General features: G+C 35.4%; 2 protein-coding genes across 16 annotated transcripts in view; both read right to left on the bottom strand.

Moving 5' to 3' along the window:
* The window catches only part of LOC107715213 (multiple C2 and transmembrane domain-containing protein 2-like), a 60,228-nt gene extending 49,157 nt beyond the window's left edge, over positions 1 to 11,071 (bottom strand). The window contains exons 1-4 of the mRNA XM_016521292.1: positions 10,650 to 11,071; positions 7,768 to 8,512; positions 6,586 to 6,639; positions 6,309 to 6,426 (exon numbers count right to left, since the gene is read on the bottom strand). Of these exons, the coding sequence (XP_016376778.1) occupies positions 6,309 to 6,426; positions 6,586 to 6,639; positions 7,768 to 8,484 (889 nt within the window). The 5' untranslated portion in view covers positions 8,485 to 8,512; positions 10,650 to 11,071. The remainder of the gene's footprint in view (positions 1 to 6,308; positions 6,427 to 6,585; positions 6,640 to 7,767; positions 8,513 to 10,649) is intronic.
* A 3,058-nt stretch (positions 11,072 to 14,129) lies between these two features.
* LOC107715212 (myocyte-specific enhancer factor 2A-like) overlaps positions 14,130 to 20,447 on the bottom strand; it is a 99,181-nt gene continuing 92,863 nt past the window's right edge. For 11 of the 15 annotated variants that reach the window (XM_016521277.1, XM_016521279.1, XM_016521276.1 and 8 more), the window contains 4 exons: positions 20,101 to 20,127; positions 17,658 to 17,784; positions 17,292 to 17,415; positions 14,130 to 16,206 (listed from right to left, as the gene is read on the bottom strand). In XM_016521277.1, the coding sequence (XP_016376763.1) occupies positions 15,864 to 16,206; positions 17,292 to 17,415; positions 17,658 to 17,784; positions 20,101 to 20,127 (621 nt within the window). In that variant the 3' untranslated portion in view covers positions 14,130 to 15,863. The remainder of the gene's footprint in view (positions 16,207 to 17,291; positions 17,416 to 17,657; positions 17,785 to 20,100; positions 20,128 to 20,447) is intronic. The other 4 variants (XM_016521283.1, XM_016521291.1, XM_016521290.1 and 1 more) reach the window with 2 other exon arrangements.

Genomic DNA, 20,447 nt, shown 5'->3' with positions numbered 1-20,447 from the left:
TCAATTTAATTTTTGTTTTATTGTTCTACAGTAAGTTCTTTATCTTTAGCTTTGAGATGAATGACAATGAAAACAGCATGACAATCAAAAACACTTACTGTACTCACAAATTCTTTGACTATGAACTGAAGAACCTACAACAATCTTCACAATCTTAACGATTTAGAATGAACAGGATTCTAGAACCTTCCTAAACAAGATATGGCTTCATTTACATGTTTACAATGAATGCTGTCTTTTTTGACAGTCCTGATTCTAATCATTAGCAGTCGCACCTGCTGGGCTTCACAGAAAGCTCAGATGATTGCCACAGAATAAGAATGACTGTCATTAATAAAGTTCCTCTTATGTGCGTGTTAAATTTTGACTCATTTAATTATACTGTCAGATATCATTTAAAGAATACATCTCTTAGCTCTCAACAGATATCCTACCTTCCCAAAATCAGCACACACAAAAAAAACACAAAAACATTAGTTTCTCTCTGAACATTAGAAATCATTAAAATAACATTACTGGGGGGGAGGGGCACATTTTCATCTGATATACTTTACACTAAGAATGTAGATATGCAAGATCCTGAGCCAACTGTCATGCATATGCACAAACACTATGGACAAAATAATATTTTTTTATTTTGTCCATAGCTGACAGCTGACATTTACAAGCCACCACAGGTTTCCTAGATCAGCACCATGTTCAGTGTCAATAATTTCAAAAACTAATAAACACAAATAGCCTATGCATCAGATTATATAGAAGCATTCAAAAGTTTGGGGTCAGTAAGATTTTTTTTAATCTCTTATGCTCACCAAGGTTGCTTTTAGACTGTATTTTACTTCAAAATTACAGTTAAAACAGTTATGGTGACATGTTATTACAATTAATACAATTATATGTTATCTATTTTAATATATATATATATTAAATTGTAATTTATTCCTGTGATGGCAAAGCTGAATTTTCAGCATCATTACTCCAGTCTTCAGTGTCACACGATCCTTCAGAAATCATTCTAATATGCTGATTTGGTTCTCAAGAAGCGTTTCTTATTATTATCAATGTTGAACATAGTGTTACATTTTTTGCAGGATATTTCAGGATGAGAATAGAAAATTCAAAGAACAGAATTTATTTGAAACAGAAAGCTTTTGTAACATAATAAATGTCTTTACTGTCACTTTTGATCAATTTAATGCATTATGATTACAAATATTTATATATTTTATTAAAAAAAACTGACCTTACTGACCCAAAACATTTGAATAGTATGATAAAATGTTAGTCTAGCCCATGTTTTTATACTGTTTAAGGAATATGACTCTGAAAGTGAAAATATTTCAATATGAAGAAGACTTTATTTCATTAGCTGTAGGTAAAAAGCCTGGAGTAATGTTCTGTATCAAACTAGACATGAAGTGGTGTGTCATTCTCAAAGACCACCACACGAGGTCGCAGTTTCCAAAAATCTCAATCTAATCTTTATTTTTGTATGAAGGTATTTATTTATTTATTTAGACAGTTTTATCTAAAGGAACGTACAAATACAACAAATTGATTCATCTTAAGGGGGCAATAACATGAAAAGTGCTAACAATACAAAGTTTCAAACAAGAATGGCTAGAACAGGAAGTGGTTAAAGAAAACAAATAGTGTGTCATAAGAATAGAATCTCAGGGTCATATTAAATCGTTAAAGCTTTTCCCTTCTTTGGTCAAAATACTGAATATATCACCAAACAGTTGAGAACATGGTTCTTTATAACTCTGCATGGACTACAATTTAGATATCTGGCATGATTTGGACAAGAAGACTATTTGTTAGATTGAAGTCTGCCGAATATATCCTGAAACAGCATCTCTACTAAAGTTACTGGCCAAAATACAGTAACACCCCCCTAACAGCTTCAGTATTATTTTACATGGCCAAAGAGATGAGCTTGGATCAGAAATTAGGAAATACAGTACAATGTAAATAAACAAAAAGCAATAAAATGTCTCATCATTCTGGTCAGGTTTGTTAGTTTATTGGCATTCAGTTTCTCCATCAAACAGAGAAAGTGGATAAAGGAAGTTGCTTCCTTAAAAAGTTACAAATCAAGTTTGATCACAACTGCAAAGTGTGATTCACAAGAATTCCAAAATAACCCCACTTGACATTCCAGTGTCTATATTAAACACATTATATTATTATTATTATTATTAATTAGAACAGCATTTTCTTATTCATAAGAATATCATGTAGGCATGCAGGTTTCTATTAAAGACATTAAACCTGTATTAAAACTGTAATTAAATAAATTGAATTATTAATTAAAAAAAAGTTTTATACGTTCTCCAGCAGGTGGCAATATATCCCAATTTACTCTAAAAAAATAAGGCTAGTGCATATGATTGCACAGAGTTTATATAAAATATTAAAAGTTAAAAACAACCTTTGAAAGAAAAAAATATGGGACAATCAGGAACAAACCAAAAAAAGTTGTTTGGGCTTCAATACATTGAAGGCTTTGAGAAAGCGCATGCCTGGATTCTGCACAGAGGAATATCACTGGAATATATTCTAATTATGAAAAATAATGAGGTAGAGATGTTAATTAATAGCCTTTGGGCATACACCTGTGACTTTGAACATGAGAATGAGCTGCCCAATCAGCTTGGTCAGGCCTGCCAGATATACTGGCATTCCGTCTGAAGAACCGCTCTGGGTATCAAATGGAAATTCAGTACAATCATTTGCCTGTAGGATTTCAGTAAACCTTAGGCTAAAACCCTATTTTCTCTCTATCTCTCTCGCTCTCCCTTTTGTATCCATCGCTCTCTCGCATAAACAACTAGTTAAGAGATAAAAGAGACAACACATTTTGCATGATGACACCAGGGACTGTGTACAGCCTCTAGGAAACAACACCTCAACATGACTCTATTTGCATTGGCTCCGTAGTAGGGAAAAAAACAAGGCCAGCTCATTTGTTTCCCAGTGCTAGTATGAAAAAACTGACTTGATTCCGTGCAATCAAGGTACAACATTTGAATGGAAGACCGCTGATAATGACTTCTAAATCCAAACAATAGTTCCAGAAATAGCTTTTTGTTTTCTTAAATGTAACATGGTTACAGAAGCAAGACAGGTATGGCAGAAGGAAAGACATTCTGGTCTGACTGCATTCTGCAGTTTCGGGATGACTAGACAGGCTGAAGCAACTTGGAAACATTCCATCTTTAAAAAGTTCAGTCCTCACTGCTTTTCCTTTTAATTTACTTCTAATTATATAATGCATTACATATAAATATTACTCAACTACACCTCTCTAAATAATGTGTTATTTTATTTGACCTTTATATTTCAGATTAAATTTTGTTTTAATTTTAGACTCCATTTTATTTTGTTTTATTGTTCTACAGTAAGTTCTTTATCTTTAGCTTTGAGATGAATGACAATGAAAACAGCATGACAATCAAAAACACTTACTGTACTCACAAATTCTTTGACTATGAACTGAAGAACCTACAACAATCTTCACAATCTTAACGATTTAGAATGAACAGGATTCTAGAACCTTCCTAAACAAGATATGGCTTCATTTACATGTTTACAATGAATGCTGTCTTTTTTGACAGTCCTGATTCTAATCATTAGCAGTCGCACCTGCTGGGCTTCACAGAAAGCTCAGATGATTGCCACAGAATAAGAATGACTGTCATTAATAAAGTTCCTCTTATGTGCGTGTTAAATTTTGACTCATTTAATTATACTGTCAGATATCATTTAAAGAATACATCTCTTAGCTCTCAACAGATATCCTACCTTCCCAAAATCAGCACACACAAAAAAAACACAAAAACATTAGTTTCTCTCTGAACATTAGAAATCATTAAAATAACATTACTGGGGGGGAGGGGCACATTTTCATCTGATATACTTTACACTAAGAATGTAGATATGCAAGATCCTGAGCCAACTGTCATGCATATGCACAAACACTATGGACAAAATAATATTTTTTTATTTTGTCCATAGCTGACAGCTGACATTTACAAGCCACCACAGGTTTCCTAGATCAGCACCATGTTCAGTGTCAATAATTTCAAAAACTAATAAACACAAATAGCCTATGCATCAGATTATATAGAAGCATTCAAAAGTTTGGGGTCAGTAAGATTTTTTTTAATCTCTTATGCTCACCAAGGTTGCTTTTAGACTGTATTTTACTTCAAAATTACAGTTAAAACAGTTATGGTGACATGTTATTACAATTAATACAATTATATGTTATCTATTTTAATATATATATATATTAAATTGTAATTTATTCCTGTGATGGCAAAGCTGAATTTTCAGCATCATTACTCCAGTCTTCAGTGTCACACGATCCTTCAGAAATCATTCTAATATGCTGATTTGGTTCTCAAGAAGCGTTTCTTATTATTATCAATGTTGAACATAGTGTTACATTTTTTGCAGGATATTTCAGGATGAGAATAGAAAATTCAAAGAACAGAATTTATTTGAAACAGAAAGCTTTTGTAACATAATAAATGTCTTTACTGTCACTTTTGATCAATTTAATGCATTATGATTACAAATATTTATATATTTTATTAAAAAAAACTGACCTTACTGACCCAAAACATTTGAATAGTATGATAAAATGTTAGTCTAGCCCATGTTTTTATACTGTTTAAGTAATTATGGAAAACGTAACATAATAAATGTCTTTACTGTCACTTTTGATCAATTTAATGCATTATGATTACAAATATTTATTTATTTTATTAAAAAAAACTGACCTTACTGACCCAAACTGATCTTACTGACCCAAAACATTTGAATAGTATGATAAAATGTTAGTCTAGCCCATGTTTTTATACTGTTTAAGCAATTATGGAAAATTGTGACACTTTTCATGGTACTGTAGTCCTAAGATGAATCATGTTTGTTGCAGCATTCCTTATATGTAAATCACTTTGCATAAAAGTGAGTAATATAAAGTTTCTCAGAAAGGAAATGAAGAAAGACAATAAAGGCAGTGATGTTATCCAATCTTCCAAAACCAGGCTGATCCACAAGAAAAAAAATGTGATTCAATGCCACATACTACACCTTGAATGGTCTATACTAAAACAAGTTCAACAAGACTTTTAGGACTTATATGAAGAACTCAATGGTCCGTAGGAAGATGAAACAAAAATGGAAAAGCTAATCAAAAGGCATGGCACCATTCAGTGTGATGCAACCTGTCGCTGTTCTGTGTAGGCTCCCAGAGCCAAGACTCAAATCTATACTGATACACTTTCAAGACTAAATAGACCATCAGCAGCTTTTGGGAGAACAACATCAAGCTGCATGTAAAAAATATATTAAATTTTTAAGAGCCAGTTAAAATGCAAATTAAGTTGTCAAGCTGAATTTTCAGCATCATTACTCCAGTCTTCAGTGTCACACGATCCTTCAGAAATCATTCTAATATGCTGATTTGGTTCTCAAGAAGCGTTTCTTATTATTATCAATGTTGAACATAGTGTTACATTTTTTGCAGGATATTTCAGGATGAGAATAGAAAATTCAAAGAACAGAATTTATTTGAAACAGAAAGCTTTTGTAACATAATAAATGTCTTTACTGTCACTTTTGATCAATTTAATGCATTATGATTACAAATATTTATATATTTTATTAAAAAAAACTGACCTTACTGACCCAAAACATTTGAATAGTATGATAAAATGTTAGTCTAGCCCATGTTTTTATACTGTTTAAGTAATTATGGAAAACTGTGACACTTTTCATGGTACTGTAGTCCTAAGATGAATCATGTTTGTTGCAGCATTCCTTATATGTAAATCACTTTGCATAAAAGTGAGTAATATAAAGTTTCTCAGAAAGGAAATGAAGAAAGACAATAAAGGCAGTGATGTTATCCAATCTTCCAAAACCAGGCTGATCCACAAGAAAAAAAATGTGATTCAATGCCACATACTACACCTTGAATGGTCTATACTAAAACAAGTTCAACAAGACTTTTAGGACTTATATGAAGAACTCAATGGTCCGTAGGAAGATTAAACAATATACAGTTATACAGTTTCAAGGCCAATCTATAAAACGATTTCTAAATTACGATTTTTTAATCATGCATAGTGCTGAATAAGATGTTATGATCTACTAATAGCAATACTCATTCATTTTTAAATACAAGAATGTAGCCTTGAATTGGACAAATAAAGTCAATGCAATGCCTAGAGTAAACCATACCACCCAGCATCATTCTAGTTTAATCATCTGTATTATTAGTCAGAGGTCAATACCTGAGCGGTCTCTGATAACCAGGCTTCTGCCTTCCTTTAGGTTGATGGTGAGGAGGTACTGGACCTTCTGCTGTGCTGAAGCACCTTGATTTTGACTGTCATTTAATCCTGCTGGGATCTGAAAAGTAGAGAGCAAAAGACTTTGTTAATGTTGGATGCTAATTATCATTCTGAGTATTCTGGAGTGAAGTATTTGAAGAAATAATACACTGTGTTTTTTTTTCTTCTGTCTTCAAGACAGCACTTTTTCTTAAAAAAAGAGTATTAAAATACTCACGTTTCGTTCTTGTTCTGGAAGCATATCATAATCACTGGTTTCATTGGGAATATCCTGAGGAAGAGATTAAGATGTATCAAATTAAATGAGAAAGTTTTGCATTACTCTGAATCTGCTATACTCAAATTCAGGCCAGAACAGTAATGCGTAATGTTTGTCATCTATCAATCAAGCATTATTGGCTATAGATGGTAAATTCAGAATTTGGATTCAGAAATCTCCAATATAATGCATACTGTACAGGTATGTTATCTTATCTGCACAGAAACTTACAGAAGACAATATAACCACACATATTATAACTTCCACCTGGCACCATTTCATTCAAAAAGCACACCACTAGAGTATTAGGTATTTTTATATTCATACAGAAAGTTTGGGCTCAGTAAGATTTATTCATGTTTTTGAAAGAAGTCTCTTATGCTCACCAAGGCTCATCGATTTGGTCAAAGTCAAGTTCAATGGCATTTTATTTGTATAGCACCTCAAAACAGCATGAATGCTGAAGGCAAATGAACAATAAAATATTAAAATTAAAACCCACAATGGCCAACGAAATTAACTAATAAAACATGGCCTGAAGTAAGCTAACAGCCTAGTTGCTGCTTTTTGAATTATGGTGCAGGCTGACGGTTTGTTAATGTAATTGATGATATTCAGAGAGTTAAACGACTTGGCACAAGCTGATTGGTTCATGCTGCATATGCAGTCAATGAGCTTACTGCCTTGCATTTATATGGCTGGCTAGCATTCACTAGAGATTCCTGCAGTGCGCTTTCAGAGTTTATCTGAAACCCTCCACCTTCCCCAGCTCCACCTGTATAGATCTGCTACGGGTTATTTTATATGCTATTTGTGCAGCAGCAGTATGTCTTAAATACTCACGGCACCGTATCGCCGTATGCATTGGCAGTAGCAAGTTCCTGTACTTGCTTGCAGCAGCAGCAATAATCTACAACTACAGCAATAACCAACAGCAGCAGCAATTCAGCAGCAGTGTAGCAGATCTATTCCGCCAAGACCAAATACATTAACATTGTCACATCCATCACCATGCTAAAATCTTCAGAGAGTTGTCATGATTGAGATATATATATATATATATATTGCTGAGCCCAAACTTTTGAATGGTAGTGCATATTTATGTAGTGATAATACTTAGAAAACTCTGTGATGACTTGCCATGTCCTCAGCTGACCCTGCAATGAACATGTCCAATGGAGAGAATGGCTCGTGCTCAGTAGGACATGAAATGCAGGTTTTCTCTTCAGGTGGAGTAGTGCTGACTGACTCTGTGATGGTCAGTGTAGACATTTCGTCTGCAGCTCGTGCAGGAGGCGTCTGTCTTCCTGCACCGGCTCTACTAAGGGCTGCAGCCACTTTGTCTGAGGGGTCCTTTGGTCTCTGACCAGGTGATTTTCTTTCTGCAGGCACAGGTGTCATCTGTCTTTCTGTATGTGAATGTACAGGTCCAGTCACTGCATCTAAATCATCTATGTACCATGTGGTGGCTCTTTGCCGCTTATCAGTTTCCACTGCAACTGGAAAGTCAACAGGAACTGTTCTCTCTGATGGCGCGGGGCTGCAGGAGTATGGCATGTCTGCGACACTTAACTGCTCAGATAAGGCAGTACTGGATGTTTCACTTGCTGTTTCATCCAAGTCACATGAACCCTCCACGTTTCCAAAGAAGCAGGAGTCTTGACCTGGTGTCCTGGAATCATCCTGCAAAGCCATCATGGCACTGGGATTAATCCTGATGTCTGGTACCGACATACTCCTTCTGTATTTCAGAGGGGTCTTTTTCTTCTTCCCCAAACCCTTCTTTCCGATCTTCAGATTTAAGATGGGCTTGGCTCTCTCACGGAGATTGGGCCAGATTTTCTTCTTTTGCTCCATCGTGATTGCAGATGAGATTGCACTTCAGCTGGAATTAAAACAACTGTCAGACAAAAGACAAGCAAAGATAGTTTGATAGAAAAAAAAAACATAAGTATCAATTTATGAAAAAATAGTTTAAACAATCAAAAACAATGTGAACTTACACTACTGTTTAAAAGTTTGGGGAAAGTATTTTTTAAAGAAATTAATACTATTATTCAACAAAGACATTACATTGGTCAAAAATGACATTAAAGACAATTATAATGCTACAAACGATTCCTATGTCAAGTTCTTTTGAACTTGCTATTCAAGAACACAGAAGGTATCTTGTTTTCCACAAAAAAAGAAAAATTAAGCAGCAGCTTTTTTCAACATTGATAATAATAAGAAATTTTTTTTGAGCACCATATCAACATCAATCATGATTTCTGAAGGATCATGTGACACTGAAGGAAACCTTCATTTTTAGCTTTTTAGCATTCAACCAGATGCTGTACAGTATGTAATGAGTGATCAATCTTGCTCCTCGAGGGCCAACGTCCTGCAGTTTGGCTCCAACTTGCCCCAACACAAGTTGAGTAAGTTCTGGTAAACCTGAAGACCTTGAAGAGCTGGTTCAGGTGTGTTTAAATGGGATTGTAGCTAAATTCTGCAGGTTAATGGCCCTCCAGGAGCAGGACCGGTCATCTCTGCTGTATGTGATGCTTTTTATATGAAACTGCCAAAAACACAGATAATGTCGAGCATTTACACTTTGACATGAAACAGTGCGTGTAGAGCACAATGGCCACATGCATCAACTGCAAAGTATGCAGAAAATGTGCTGATTACGTTGTCACATCACAGACCATGAGGCCGTTTGTGATGGAACTGTGAAGTTTCTCAAAAAATGGTCACGCTGCTAAACTTTGTTTTCCACAGAGCTGAAAAAAAGAAACTAAATGTACTATAAATAACAAATGAGTGTTTATACTAATTTGTTTTATAAGTGTGAACATAGACTAAATCTGAAGACTATCAGCTGACAATGCTGACAACTATGACATGCTTTCCATGTATAGATCATCACACACAGAATTGATTTTAGTGATGTTCAGAAGTTTATTTTAGTGATGGTCTGCGTACTGAGTTAAGTTTTTCCTTAATTAAGTCAAAGCATCTAGTCAAAAATGTGCTTGAGTAGTTTCTGCTACTTTTTTAATATTCCAAAATAAAGTAAACATTTATTAACTTTTAAAATTGATCAAATCAAGAGATGGAGGACATGTTTTTATTAAAGTAAGTTTCATGCACACACTTTGTAAAGCAATCCATTACATCTTGTCCTCAGGAAGTAATAGCTTTGCCTGAAATAAATCAGCAGCAGCAGATTCAGCAAGAAGTGTATTGTGATTTTAGTCAGTAAAATGGACAAAACAAATAGAAGTATACAAGTCATGATGGGCAAAAATTTATTTATATTTCACATGAAACTGAGGTAACAAGAAATATTAAAGCTTTTTGACAAGAGGTATTAAAGATTTTGTGTGAGTGTGTGTGTGCCTTAGAAATGTAACAGTAAAAGAACAAGTGTTCAGTTTCAATCTTACTTTTAGTACAAAGAGTATTTCCAAAAAGAGAATTTCCAAAATTCAAAAATAGCATTTCAGAGGAAAGCATAGGCCTACCAGACTTTTAACACTACATTCATTGTCTTATCAATAATAATCCAAAGGGGGGGATTATAATATATATTAAATAATATACTTTTAATTTATATATTAAATATATATAAATATATGTATATACACAACATGTATGACTTTGTACCATATACTGCTACTACTAATTAACTGTTGAAGAGGTTTGGTGTGTACATTATTTAAGGAGGTGTGTTGGACAGGTTTCTGCATTATTTTTGTTGGTGTGATGTTCGGCAGCTCAAAGGATTAGGACATTTCGCTTTAACAGAGTTTATCATACTAACCCATATACAAACTTACAGCAAAATAAAGCAATTACTTTACTACTAGCCATTACTACTATCATTTAGTTAAAAATTCAGAAAAGATTGCACAGTAGATCAATAGATCAGTAATTTATTCTGTTTTTACAGTTGTAACAACATCTGTAACTGAAATATTTTGGCAGGAATTATGTTACTATTAAAGTATTGACAACAAGAGAGTTCAGACTCTTACCTTTTTCCAGATAAATCACTGGACGTGTTTTCCTTTAGAAGACCTGACTGACAACAACAGAGAACTTTCACATCCACCTGGAAGTGGCAGTTGTGATGTCTGTGGAGAGCTTTCTGCTTGGACCGGTTTGTCTCTGTTCTAGGGTGGGGTGATGAAGTTTTGAAATAGTTACCGGAGTTTCGGTAGTTCGAATGCACTGTAGCGTTAAATGCTTTGTGTTTACATTCTTTCTAGATGCTTTAAAATGTTAGTGAACACCCCTAAATTGATATATAGTATGGTTGGTTGTGACTTTGACTTAAAATATCGTATCTGATGTAACTCGTTCCTTCCAGTATTTCATGGAACTACACCCGCAGCGTTTGCATGGTGCAGATACTGTCCACTCATTTGTTTGGCCAGCGTGCAAACTTAGTGCCACCTGCTGGCCGCTTTTCATATTGCATGTCTGTGGATCAATGACGTAACGCTTATATTTTGACTACTTATTATTTCAAACTACTTCTTATTGAATCAAACATTAAATGCTAAACCAAAAAATCAAGAAAATGCACATCTTATATGTTTAGCATTTTTCTTTTTTCTCTCCTTTCTTTCTCTTTATTTATTTTTCTTCTTTCTTTCTTGGTTTTATTAATAATACTCTTTCCATTTTCCTAGTGAATCGATTTTGTTATAATAATATAATATTTGTATTTAATAGTATGATATTTGAAGAATTTGTCTTTCATGTAACAGGACAACCATACATGTATTCCCAGGATAGATAGATAGATAGATAGATAGATAGAACATAATTTGATCAGTTTGTTCATAAACTGCATAAACCTTAAGAAAACATACTGACATAAAAAGTATTCATCTATACAAGTTTATTTCTTTATTTAGAAAATCAAGTTAGCACACGTTTAAACTAGGTTTTTAAAGAGTTACATAAGAGCTATTATTATTATTATTATTCAGCTTGGGCCTTTTTATCTGTCACTGACCCACACGTAAACCTACAGAATGTTGTTTTAGGCTATTCCTATAAACTTAAAGAGCTATTCCATGACTTCATAAGTGTATGAAAATGACTGTTTTTGCATGTCAATTTCCTGGTCTATATGTTTAATAAACCCTTAAACTAGATCATGGGTAAAATATAAGCAACATCTACATTCTGAAGTTCCATGTGCACTGACTATGTGTTTCTCAGAGATGCAGTATGAAGGCACATAGAGTGAGTATTTGAGGGTACAATGAGGTTTTTAATAAAGCGGACAGATTCTAATGTTTGGGACTTCACATGTGGACAAAGTCTACTCAAATTCAGAGAACTGGTCACTTCAGTTTGCACAGAATAAGCGAGAGAACCTATGTTACACAATAAAAGCCAATATCTTTACTTTAGTGAATGCAGAATACAAATTTGTACAACAATCTCTAGCATAATATCTTAGTCATTCAATAAAAAGTTCACTAGAATATTTATTGTATAATAAAGATAAAACAACACATTCATGGGAAATATAATGCAGATTAACTTAAAGTTCTCTCTCATGTTTGACTCATTTTTTTTTTGTTGTCTTTTTTCCTTTTTGAAACATCTTGTTTCAGTTATGGCAACAAAGTCCAGCTTGTGCCGCCAAACGGTTTGAGCATCCAAACCGCAAACAGCTTCTTGAAGTGAACTAGTAACTACAAACAATTACCAAATACATAATTCTGATTTAGAAAAAGCCATAAAGCAAAGCAGTGTACTCTTGCACAGCAAAGTGAAGAAAGTACGCAACAAACAATTGTTGTCTCCTCTTTATCCCTTCCTTTCACATTCAACAGTTTGTGACACAGCACTCCGCACCAAAGGAACAGCCTCCTCTCTTCAGATCTCTTATGTAGTTCTCATGTGCATTTATAGGGACCCCTGATGTGAGGGTGATTTTGTTTTGATGAAGTCAAAATGTGATGAGTGATATCATATTTGATTCCGAACACCAGCAACTCTTTGGAATAAGGCTCTAATTGTGCATGTAGCTAAGAAACTCCCTGATTCCTAATCAAGCACTAATGTTGAGTGTTTGTGTGTGCATTCATTGCAGTTTGGAAATCCTGCATGTTTTTAGTCCACAGTGCTTTCATAACACTGGGCTGGCATTATTGCTTGTCTACCCTGAAAAGCTTTGATTGATGATCAACTTTAAATGATTTTGACAGACATCATAAAACTTTCTAATGGGTGTTTCAATTCCGCTGAGACAACAAAGCTTGTACATCTGAGATTAAATCTAAAGCTATACCTAAAGCAGTGTTTGCATGGCTCTTGTGGTTTTCATATTTAGTCAGTGTGCCTTTATACTTAACCGTAAAAGGATAGTTCACCTAAAAATTAGAATTTGATCATCATTTTGTTTAAAACCAGTTTTAATGAATGTTTCATTCAGCGAACATCAATGTGGTCCAATGTTGTTTCTATTCAGTTCCAAAAAAATCAAATAAAGTCATACAAGTTTGGAACGACTGAGTAAATATTGACATAATTTTCATTTTTGGGTGAGCTATCACTTTAATATGCAAGCACTTAAGGACAAAGGGTTAACAGTCGTTTTCTCACCTGCTCAATAAAGAGCACTTCATTTATGAACTAGGCAACATTGTGTAATTGATGGACATGTGATAGTATAATATGCATGATTCATTTTTTCTCTCTTAATTAAATTTGTTTTTTATTATCATTAAAGGGTTAGTTCACCCAAAAATGAAAATGAAATATCTGTCATCATTTATTCAGCCCTAAGTTATTCCTGTATAAATGTCTTTCTTCTGTTAAACTTAAAATATTTTGAAGAATGTGGGTAACCAAGCAGTTAATAGCCCCACTGACTTCCATAGTATGGAAAATAAATAGCAATGTTGACCATCAACTGTTTGGTTACACACATTCTTCAAAATGTATTTGTGTTCAGCAGATGAAAGTAATTAATACAGGTTTAGAACTTGAAAGTGTGTAAATGACAGAATTCTCATATTTGGGTGAACTATCCCTTTAAAAATTCCACTTTTAATGTGAATGCTTTGTGTTCCTGGCTATGTGTGGGTTGGGGACTGCATAGATTAATATCAGCTTATTGCCAGTTGCTGTGGTGCTCAAGAGGGCAGGGAGGTATGTGCACACTGACCGAATACATAACAAATCTAAAGAGGAAAGCGTCCAATAGCAAACTTGAACATACAAACTTTTTGTGCAATCCAGTAGAGAGATCATGTCCAAGTCAGTTTGCATTGTCTAGTATTTCCATCTTTAGCTGCTGAATCCCCTGATGCTTTGCCACCTGAAGGGCAGTGAGGTGTGATGCAAGCCGGAGGCCACTGCTACCAGACGTTTGTGCCACGCAAACAAACAGCCACACATGAAGAGATATGCACACAAAGAGCAAAATGCGACGGCGGAGAGAGCTACAGCACCCCCTCTTGTCCAGCAATACAGAACATTGCGATTGGTGCCTCCTTAAGGTGTCTACTTTACATTAGGAAATCTGTAGATGAGCCGATTCACAAAAAAACTGGAAAGGTATTCTGTTACATAGTATGCATGTATGTATTAGGGTTACCTTAAAGTTATGGTATTTACAATATATGAAGGATTTGGTTGAAATGAATTTAGGGTTGGAAAGAAATGAGCTTTTTATACAAACTGGGGGAATGTCTGTAAAGAGAAATGTGTCTTCTACTGGATATCAATGAATAGTGCATCTAAGCCGTGATGGGTTAAAGTAGGCAGTGTATTCAGCAGCTGCAGGCTAATCCCTCACAAAACAGTTGTAAGAAATGCAACCATATTTGTTTCTTAGCACGACCAGAATCGTTACAAAACAAAATAAAGACAGCTGAGCTTGAATCATACAGCTCTGTTGTTACAATTTCTTATGGACAGACATTCACCACCATTAAAGGGTAAACGACCCAAAAATGACCTTCTTGGAAAAGAAAGAAAAATAAAAAACACTTTGATTATTACCAATAATAGTCAGATTTGAAGAAAGTACAGTATAGTTAACAAAATAGTAAATATTAACCAGTGAATACTCTACTTAATAAGGATCTCGCCTTGTAAACTTGGCAGTAATCCACAAAAATATACTTTTTTCTTGAATCTGGTGAAGGTACAATACATACGTACTTACACCAAAAGTGATATATATTAAAGTTGCTATGTACATAACAAAAGAAAAAGGTTTGGCTCAAATCTTTAATTTACAAACAGAACAGCAAGTGTTCATGGCTTTAGATATCGTTTCAAGATCTGCTTTGCATGTTAATCGTTTTCCAATGCTTGTAACAACGCACACTATGACAGAACTAATATGAAACAAACATCGAGAGAGAAATGCTGAAAATTCCCAACCTACAGTACGACAAAATTACATAGAGGCTTTGGCTTGCGTTACCATTGAGTTGTTGGAGCTGCATGAATGTAAAATGACTTGCTATCGTCTCTAAGTTGACTGGGCTACCTGTTCTTTTCCCATTTGTTCAAAACGCAAATAAAAAGGACTGAAAATGTAATCAACGACTATTATTAATTTAGAGACATTTTCATTTCTTTCACTTAATGTCTTAACTGAGGTGAAATGTGATCTCATTTTAGATACAAGCCATCCCTCGTAAAACTGATCCAAATCTATCATCAAATACCTTAAAATAAATTAATATGTGACATACTTCATATAAGGGCGAGTGCAGATACAGATTGTTTAATACATGAGCCCAGCAGGCAGGAGCCTTCAGAAAGAAAGCCGCCCCTAAACTTTCTTTGATTGTTTGCAAATTCAACAGCGAAAACAGCTACAAGTGTCAAACTGCACCAGTGATGACAAAAATCGAAAATGTTTTCTTCATACATTGGACTCTCGCACAATGCAATTTGCATCAAGTACCTGATAACACCTGTTTGTTTTTTTTCTTGTTTTTTGTTTTGTTTTTGAGTACACCATTCATTCTGACTGCTTGACTTTTTGATTTTCCCTCTCTCCACTCATCTGCTTAATTTCGATATGCCAGGACATTTTCAATTTCTTTCCCCATCCACCTACTTACAAAAAAAGTGAAATGACGTTAAATTATAACAATAGAATAATAACAATAATGACCCTCCCTGCTGTCACTCCTCTCTCCCTTTCCCCCTGCCCAGCCCTGCGTGTGACTGACTGACTGGCTGTCAGGCTCCGGACAGCTTTATGTCACCCAGGTGTCCATGCGCATGCGCTTGACCGTGGGGCTCTCCCTCTCTTCGGCCCCAGAGGCCGGGGGTCGACCCAGGCCGAGTGGGGAGTGGAAATCATGCCGGTGATCCTCTCGGTCGCTTCCGTCGTACGAGGAGCAAGAGGAGCTGAGGCTGTCGACAGGTGAACGGCCCATGTCTGGACGGCCGGAGGGAGGCTGCTGCTGCTGCTGCTGGGGTGGGAAGCCGGATGGGGTGATGCGCTCGCGTGGAGGAGAGATGGGCTCGGATTTAATGTTGACATTCTGGCTGGTGTTGATGGAGAGATTTGAGCCGTGAGGTAAGTGACCTCCACCTCTGAACAAAGAGAGAAAATTACAAAATGAAAAATTAGTACGAGTGCACAAACTGTCTGTGGACTGCAGAAATCCCTGAACTCAGCAGCTACTATGTGACGCTAACACAGAGACCCAGATAGCCCAATAATATTATCCCACCCTCCATCTGTTTACTCAGTGGCGCTTGCAGCAATAACAGCACCTGAATAATTTTAGAGGGTGGTATCTAATTAGAGCATGCCTGGCAGAATGTGACAAAAACAGTTCACTAATGTTTTGATGGCACAACCACTGCGTTTAAATAAAAGCTTTCACAGGCTCTGGAAACATAAAATTTTAGTGGTTTTAGTCTGTTTTTTTTTTGTCTGTCTTTGGGTCATGCACTCTGCTGTTACAGAGAAACTATACAGACGTGTACTTATATAAATATCTATCTATCTATCTATCTATCTAGAAAAAAAAAAACTATTTTAGGACCAGTAAGATTTATTAAATGTTGACATTATTTTCATAACAAATAATCATGTTGTCCCTGTGATAATGTGTTGCTATCTTACTTTTTTATCTTTTCTTTTTATGTAATTTTTTATGTAATTCTCATTATTCTATTCATAATTCTATTCAAATCTGTATAAATACTAACATGACATAAATACTTATTACATTTTCTAATGATTTTAATAATCAAAAAAATAGGTTTCATAAAAAGTGTCATTTTTGGGCTTCCATGCTGCAAAAAAATATTTTCTCACTAAATATCTTTAAAATAAGATACATTTACTTGCACAATGACATAAGCTATTAATAATGTGGCATAAATGTAACAAAAATCTGCCAAACAGATAGTCCCACCCTAACCTCATACCATTGGTTTTTCTCTAATATTATAACATAAAAATACTTCAGTATTAAGCAAAATATGATTGTATATTCTTTTCTTTTTCTTTTTAGTGTAATATGGCCTGGACATCAATCCATCCTTCCATTACACTTTCTAGAGAGAAAAAAAGAAAGCATATGGCAACTAAGAATGCATTTGACCCCATCGGTGTTCTGCAAACCTGTGTGTGTGTGTGTGTGTGTGTGTACATCTATGTTACTCACACCAGCGAGCTGAGAGCTGCCTGGCCCAGTTGATGCTGTTGCCATGCCGACACTGAGCCTATAGAGAGCCCTGGAGAGCCAAAGCCTTGCAGAGAGGAGAGCTCAGCACTGCTCAGGGAGTATTCTAGAGCAAAACAACACAACAACATTCAACAACAGAGTTTGAGTCAATCAAACACCTATGCACTCACACAGTCGAGCGTTTCAAGTATTTTTATTATGCATTGAGCTCGGAGCTGGATGGTGTCATGAATTGTAGGGTCTTCCTCTTTTTTATTAAGCCACTCACTCAGAGAAGCATGAAATTAAATCAAATCATGAATGAATGCATACATTATAAAGCAAATAATTACTTTTTATACTCACCAGAGTTGTAGGCAGTGGGCATGCCTGAGTAGACCAGGCCTTGTGGTGGCAGACTCGGGGTGGTGATGGAGACCACCGGTGTGGCCAGAGACTGGGTTGACTGGGAACTGCTTATCCTCTGGGTGTTCTGTATAAAGGGCCAAATGCAGCAAATGAATGAGATCCCACCACAGACATACATGCATACTCTAAACCAGTGATGGGCAAACTTGGCCTTTCCAGGCCACTTTTCTGCAGAGATTTGATCCAACCCTGATAAAACTCACCTGCCTGTAGCCTTCTAGTAGTCTTGAAGACAATGATTAGCTGGCTCAGGTGTGTTTGATTAGGGTTGGAGCTAAACTCTGCAGGAAAGTGGCCTGGAAGGGCCAAGTTTGCCCACCCCTGCTCTAAACAAACCATGTAAAGCATTGTCGTCAGAATAGTGTGATTTGGTGGAAATTATGTGGTAATACCATTTTGCACCAAAAAGAGGCGCTGCAGATTCATTCTAGTTAGAAATCGAATTGTTTTGCAGGTTGCTGTCAGTTAAACAGCTTTAATTCAGAATATGATATAAAATAGAAAATCTAATATAAAATATAAGACACTACAGAATGGCTTAAAAGTGTGGCACAACTATATATTGTCTATACAAGGTCACTGCAAATTTTTGCTAAGGAATATGCAAACACTCCAAAGAGAAAGGAAAAAATGAAATTGCATCATATGACCCCTTTAAGCACATGGATATATAGGGAAATCCACAAACTCATTCAAACACTAGAAAACAAAATACCTAGTCAAATGCAGAGCACTAATTCCAAGTATGGGTCACCATACTTGGCCTCACGTCACTTTCTTTCTTTCACTTTCTTCTCAAAAATGTTCTGATCAGTAACTTTTTTCCTGTCTGAACAGTTTCCATGGGAAAAATTGCTCAGAACGTGCTCATTCAGAGCTCTGGGACTTATTGGACATGCCAGTTTAGAAATCAAGTTTGTCAAAGATGTTTCTACTAAAATGCCTTAGGAGAAATAGAAATAAATAAACAATTATTGACAGAGTAAGAGTATAGACCTATACAATTATAAGGAAAATGTGGTAGAATTTGTGGAGAAATATTTGAGTTCATACTGAAAAGAGTTCTGATTGCAGACTTAATCTTGATAAATCTGAGCACAGTTGTGGTCTCTTCTGAAACTCTGAAGAGACATGTCAGATAAATTTAGTCTTTTTCTCAAGAGAAAAATGAGAGGCAGTAGGCTAGAGGAAACATCATAAAGTGCTCTCTATTTAATGTCACTGCTGTTTAGGAGAAATAATTGATATTAACATTACTGATATTAAAGAGATCCAAGTTTATTTACTGGATCCGAAAATGTGTTATCCAAGTACCATCCAGCATGCAGTGAAATTACATACTCACCCCAAGCCAAACGTGTGTACATGCAGTGCACACACACACACACACACACACACATGCGCGCTCATACATTTGGTCCCCAACATAGGGAATACCAAGTACACTCATACACACACAAACACACACACAGAGAAAAAAAATACTTGGAAATGCATATTCAAATCAGAGCAATTTTGCTCAGTTTTATATTAGCTGAGGTAGATGAATATTCAATCTACATTGAGTTTGAGAGGGACATCACGTGCAGTCTCTCTCAAAAAAAATACTAATAGAGATGTTTCACTTTAGGTTCTTTATAAAATAAATAATAATAATAATATAATGCAGATGCTACAGAACAGTGGTATTAGTACTACTAGTATTGTAAAATGCATTCACATTAGTTTCTTCTTGCTAGTGAAAATATTCTCTGACAGCATTTGGCATTCTCCTCAACTGATGACATAATTTTGGACTCAACTCCATTTTACAGACATCATCATAAGTAATCAGAGCCCAGGCCAAAAATCAAGAAACACAAGAGAATAAGAATTTGGGTAATGCTCAAATATGTTGACTGTAATAACATATTTTATGTGGACTGTGTTTCTTAACATTCTGCTTTGATCCATGCTTTTATGTTGTTTCAATATTAAAACTAATACTAGGGTTATTGGTGAGATCTTAGGGAAATATTAAATAATAACTAATGATTGCATCTTTGGGGATTTTATGGATTCATCATTCTCCTTTCTTCGAATACACCCACAACACTCTTCCTTTAGCACAAACACATACACATACATTTTCTGAACATACTGTGGGTCTTTTAAACTTCCTTAAAAAGACTCAGAACATGCAGTGTGAGTCACACACAATGCAGACCAGACATCCACACAACACTCAAAAGTTCATCCAGTTAATGTTGGGTTTAGTCGATCTTCATCTCAAGCAGTGGAGGCATTTCTCTAAGCTGAGTGTGGCTCTGCTAGTTAAAGTGTCATTTTAAAACCAAACTGAAAGCTTATCAGTCTTCCCAAGGCATTCAATGAAACTCACCAACTCCATCTCTTCCTCCTCCGACTGCTTCCAACAGAAAAGAGCAGATGATGCTGTCAGTAAAGAGCCAGGTGGGACACCTAAAGCTCAGCAGGGTCAACCCACCGTTCTCACCAGGATGTGCCTTTAAACTTTTAAAAGATTTTAAACTTTAAAGATTTTCTTAACCTTTCACCTCAGACACTCATCCATACATGAGCTTGTGTGTCCAATAAATTATTTTGCATACATTGGCAGAACCCTCCACTTGCCTTAATTGATTATTTACAAGAGGGGAACAGTAAACACAAGGCTAATTGAGAGGTAAAAATGTAGCTGATAACTCATGAGAATATAAGAATGAATGA

Source organism: Sinocyclocheilus rhinocerous, unplaced genomic scaffold, assembly GCF_001515625.1.
Source record: "Sinocyclocheilus rhinocerous isolate Xijiao unplaced genomic scaffold, SAMN03320098_v1.1 scaffold659, whole genome shotgun sequence".
In the NCBI taxonomy this organism is placed as follows: domain Eukaryota; kingdom Metazoa; phylum Chordata; class Actinopteri; order Cypriniformes; family Cyprinidae; genus Sinocyclocheilus; species Sinocyclocheilus rhinocerous.
The sequence above is the reverse complement of the archived record's forward strand: the minus strand, read 5'-3'. Positions and strand labels throughout refer to the sequence as shown.